At 43.8% G+C, this 4,641-nt stretch overlaps 1 protein-coding gene across 1 annotated transcript; it reads left to right on the top strand.

Annotated features, from left to right (window-relative positions):
• Positions 1-812: 812 nt before the first annotated feature.
• On the top strand, positions 813-1,247 carry LOC101835666 (28S ribosomal protein S36, mitochondrial; the record flags this gene model as incomplete). The annotated part of the gene is made up of 1 exon (XM_013126986.3): positions 813-1,247. A coding segment is annotated over one exon (318 nt), but the record flags the coding sequence as incomplete, so codon positions are not given.
• Between the last annotated feature and the right edge of the window lie 3,394 nt (positions 1,248-4,641).

The raw sequence follows: 4,641 nt of genomic DNA, 5'->3' as shown, positions 1-4,641 counted from the left end.
GATCACAACAATGAGATTAGTAACCCATACTATTGCTGCTTGTTTTTGGTCAGAGTGAAATCAGGATCCAATGGTGAGGGACCATATCCTGTTGCCATGGAAATGATTGTGCTGTCACAAATACACTGCTGTGGTTTCACAGCAAAAAGAAACAGATGGTCTGGAAAAGAATGAAGGACTGGAAGAAGGTAGAAGCGTGGATGATAAGCAAAGACAACTTCACTGTAGCTTTACAAAAGCCACGTAGCGAGAAAGAGCTTCGCCAGATAAAACTACAAAGCATTTTCCAGTGAGAGGGAAACCTCGGATACCTTAACTTAGAATGGAGTGCAGGTGAGAGAGCAAACAGCTGGTGATGAGTCCACCATATTCCATGGCTGACTCTCACCTCTGCATGGACCATCACTGTACTGACCACTATTGAAGTCAAGGCATGGCTAAGGCTGAAGAACTGGGAAGGTCCATGGCTACCATACATTCCAAGCAGCCTCATTATTAGATGTTTGTTTTCTGATGATTAACAGTCCCAACACACAGACTCAGGCAGTTGTGTTGGTGAATTTCGAGCCTATACAGTAAAGTCAGGTGCACCATCTTGACCCTCACCCAAACCTTCATCTACTTTGGTACTTTGGAAACTAGTGTCCACTGACAAGACAATGAAAGGGAGATATTCTGCGATTGACAATGTACTGATTTTTAAAACTGTCAACCCAGAGTCTTTCTGTCATAATAAATAAATAAATCCCTAAAGCTTATTACTGTGGTATGGATGTGTGCCTCCAAAATTGCTGTGCTGACATCTTTTAAAAATATATTCACGGGGCAGCAAGATGGCTTCCGCCAGCAGGGTCGTGCAGGTAGTGAAGCCACATGCTCCATTAATAAGGTTCCCTGACAGAAGAGACACTCCTAAACTCAGTGCCTCAGAAGCTTTGAGATCTGCTGGGCTACCGTCTCACTCATCTGTAATTTCACAGCATTCTAAAGGAAGTATATCCCCAGACTTGCTGGCGCATCCCGGGCCTCCAGACACTGCAGAAATACTAAAGACATTACCTCAGAAATACAGAAGGAAACCTATGTCTCAAGAAGAAATGGAATTTATCCAGCGTGGAGGTCCAGAATGATCACTGTGGCTGCTGTTTGTCATCAGACAAAAGAATTATCTTTACAATAAAGGACTTCCAAAGTGTCAAGTGAAAATTGTATATTAAACAACCTTAATAAATATTCTGCAAAAAGAATGAAGTATAAAAAAAAATTAAAATAAAAATATATTCACTTTACATGTACCTGAGTGTGTGTATATGCATATGTGAGTGTGCAGGAGTGCTTGGAGGTTAGAAAGGTGTTGGATCTCCTGGAGTTGCAGTTACAGATAGTTGTGAGACACGTGTGGGTGCTGGGAATTCAGCCCAGGTCCTCTGCAGGAGCAGTAAGCTTTTTCACTGTTGAGCTATTTCTCCAACCCTCCTATGTTGAACTCTTAATCCCTAAAGTAGTGGCCTCTTCCTCTTCCTGCCCCTGCTCCTCTCATCCTCACCCTCCTTTCTTCTTCTTCCCTCCCTACACTCTCCCTGCTTCCCTCTGTTCAAAGCAAGCCCACACAAGTGCACGCATGTGCGTACCAAATCTCTACTTATGCCAGAAAAACTTTTGTCTTGCCCAAGCTTGCCTTCTTTATTATGGAGCTTTCAGGTGAAGGTCTGACATGTGTATACACACACACACACACACACACACACACACACGCACACGCGCACACACACACGCACACGCGCACGCGCACACGCACACGCGCACGCGCACACGCACACGCACCTCCTCTTCAGCTTCATTTCCTAGATGATGAATTACAGTTGCCCTGGGCCATTCTCATGAGAAGAAAAGTGCTTTGTTTCTCCCTCATGTCCTGGAAGTGCCAAAGAGCAAGGTAGTTAAGAGTCCAAGGAGCAGTGTGTCAGGGTTGCAGCCAAGGCAAGCTACTTGCTACAGTGCTGTGAAATTGCTGCCTTTTGGGTAGCATATTTAATTTGAGTTCACATTATGGCTCCTGCACTTTTTCCAGAGAGGCTGACAAAGCAAAAGGCCCATCATTTCTAATTATGCTGTTTGATTACTTCAAAGTGCCCTTTTGGTACATTTATATAGGGAAATGAACACTCTGCTATGTATTAATGATGGCTCCGTATGTGATGAATCTGCTCAGATCATTCTGGAAGCCACTTTAGTGGCCTAAAGGAAGATTTAAAGCATCGTCAGCACAAATGGTCTGTCCTTTCCTCTGTTAGGAAATCTTTCTTCTGTCTACCTTCTATAGTCCCACAGCTGAGTGGGCAGCAGGGGCCTGAGCAGTGGTGGGTGAGGGGACAGGCCATCGGGGAGTGAGGCACTGACGACTCCACAGCCAGGGCCCCCTTGTGTCACTGGAGTTCTATCTGGTGGGTCTTTAACTGAAGTCAATGAGGTGTCAATCAGACTGACAGAAGTATTTTTGTCCCCCCTTTAGACTAGTTGTCATGCTCTCAAAGGTAACAAACAGTTGGAGACCTTGACTGGATTCCTACTCCTGGGGCCCAGTGAGAGCCTTGGAGTCTGAGGCAAGTCTCCCTTCCCAATGGCAGTCTGGCATGAACAAGCCCTGGGCTTCCTGGCTCTTCTGTGCAGGGTGGTTGGATGATCTTAGGCAAGTTATTTGACCTCTTGGAGCCTTTCCTCAGTTGGTGAATGTGATGATAATCTGTCCAAAGCTCTCCTGGATACACACAGGGAGAAAAGAGAAAAATAAAAAAAGCATCTACCTTCTCATTCTCCCTGCAGTTTCATTGTCTGTCTCTGAACCCTTATTTCCTTGCAGTAGTCTGGAGAGAGACATGAGCCCATCTAGAGAAATGGAGGAAGAAAAATGCATGGCCACCTCCCTATGTAGGCTGATTGATGTTTAGGAAAACAATGTAGTGATTTTGTTTATGATCTAGCAAAGCTTGCCTGAAGATCAGAGGGTAAAGCTAGCCACACTAGTTAGCTATAGAGTCCAGGGGTGTTTTCATTGTCCCTTAATTCTAAGGTCATTCCCAGATACATGGGAATGTAAGGTTGGGCCTGTTTGTCACAGGCTATCTTTCTTTTGCCTGACCAGATAGAGCCTCCCTGACAGAGGAAATAAGAAAGAGGACCAGCTCTTTTGGTTTTCCTAAATGACTGGTTATTCATCCTTCTCGTCTTCAAACTACATTTAAATGGCTATTTGTTTCTCACACTGAACTAGTGGGGGCTCTTGAGTGATTTTCCCCCCTCAGGAGACAAGAACAAATATCTACTTAGCCACGACACTGACAAAAATTAATTTTATCAAAGTCCAACTTGGTGAACTAATGAAGTTATTGGGATTGCTTACAGAGTGCAGGTGAAGTGTTACTTATAGGATCATGGATGACTCAGAAGCAGCTGCATTACCAAAGGTCAACCTCGACATGGTGACAACTCAAGAAAGCCGAGTCTCCTGAGTTCTTCCAAATGCCTCACAGGCAGTTCCATGGATGGGGAGTCTCCCCAGCCATCCTTACTGCTTATATAACCTTGAGGAAAGGATTTGTGAATCATTTAAGTTTTAGGAACTTTCTGAGACTTGTGTGAGTTGTTTATTTTCAGAATTTGGTTAAAGTTCTGTTTGCTTCCTGAGCCTCAGCAAGCCTCTCTCTAGTGTGTAAGCTTAAATTCAGAGAAAATTTCTACACAACAGGAACATACTGCTCTTTTTCCTACAAAAGGTTCTTCCTTGCATCATACTTAAGGTAGGAGTGACCAAGATGATAAGTGGGAGAACTACAAGGAAGCCACGTGGAAGGTATCCCATTTACTATGAGTGACAATCAAACCTGCAAAGGATGTTTGTCCTCTTTAGGTTAATGGGAGTTGGAACTGGTCCTAGTCTCACTTTACCCTAGTTTCCTCTTTAGTGAGTCAAGAAGTTTTCAGTCATATTGTCTAGCAGAAAGTTGCCAAAACAGGGCATCAAGTTAGTTACTCTCTTAGATAATTTTTTAAATCATCCAACACAAAAGTTGTCTTCGCTTTGCTTCTTAGCTCCATGACCAGCCACTAGGGCTCTTTCTCTCTGGGAGTAGTCACAGAAAACAAGCAAAGACCCAAGTTCCACAGCCCTACTGTAAACCACTGGCAACGGAACTTACTATCAATTTTTGAATGAGTGAGTTTGGGTGTAGTAGTGGACATCTTTAATCCCAGTACTCAAGCTGAGGCAGGAGAATTGAAAGTTTGAAGGAGCCCGAACTACATGGTGAGACTCTGTTTTAGACAAAACAAAATAGCAATAAAAAATGTGGGAAGACTGAGAATTTAGGCAGTTAAGTCAAGAGGCATGCTGGATACATTATCTGAGTACAAAGGTTGCTGGGTCCTGGTGCAAAGATCCATACTATTCTTGGGTCTGACACAGGTGAAACTTCAAATAAGCCTTCCTCTGTCCTCGTCTGCAGCATCAATATAGGACCTGATGATGCAGCTCATAGTCCCAGTCTCTGTAAAGATCAACTGACATAGGACATGTGCTTGAGCACTGTGAGCTCAGTCAGTAGTGATGAGCTACACTTTTTTAAATTGTGTATGTATAGTATG

The sequence above is a fragment of the Mesocricetus auratus genome, unplaced genomic scaffold (genome assembly GCF_017639785.1).
Source record: "Mesocricetus auratus isolate SY011 unplaced genomic scaffold, BCM_Maur_2.0 Super-Scaffold_100676, whole genome shotgun sequence".
NCBI lineage: Eukaryota > Metazoa > Chordata > Mammalia > Rodentia > Cricetidae > Mesocricetus > Mesocricetus auratus.
This window is presented reverse-complemented; position numbering and strand designations above follow the sequence as displayed.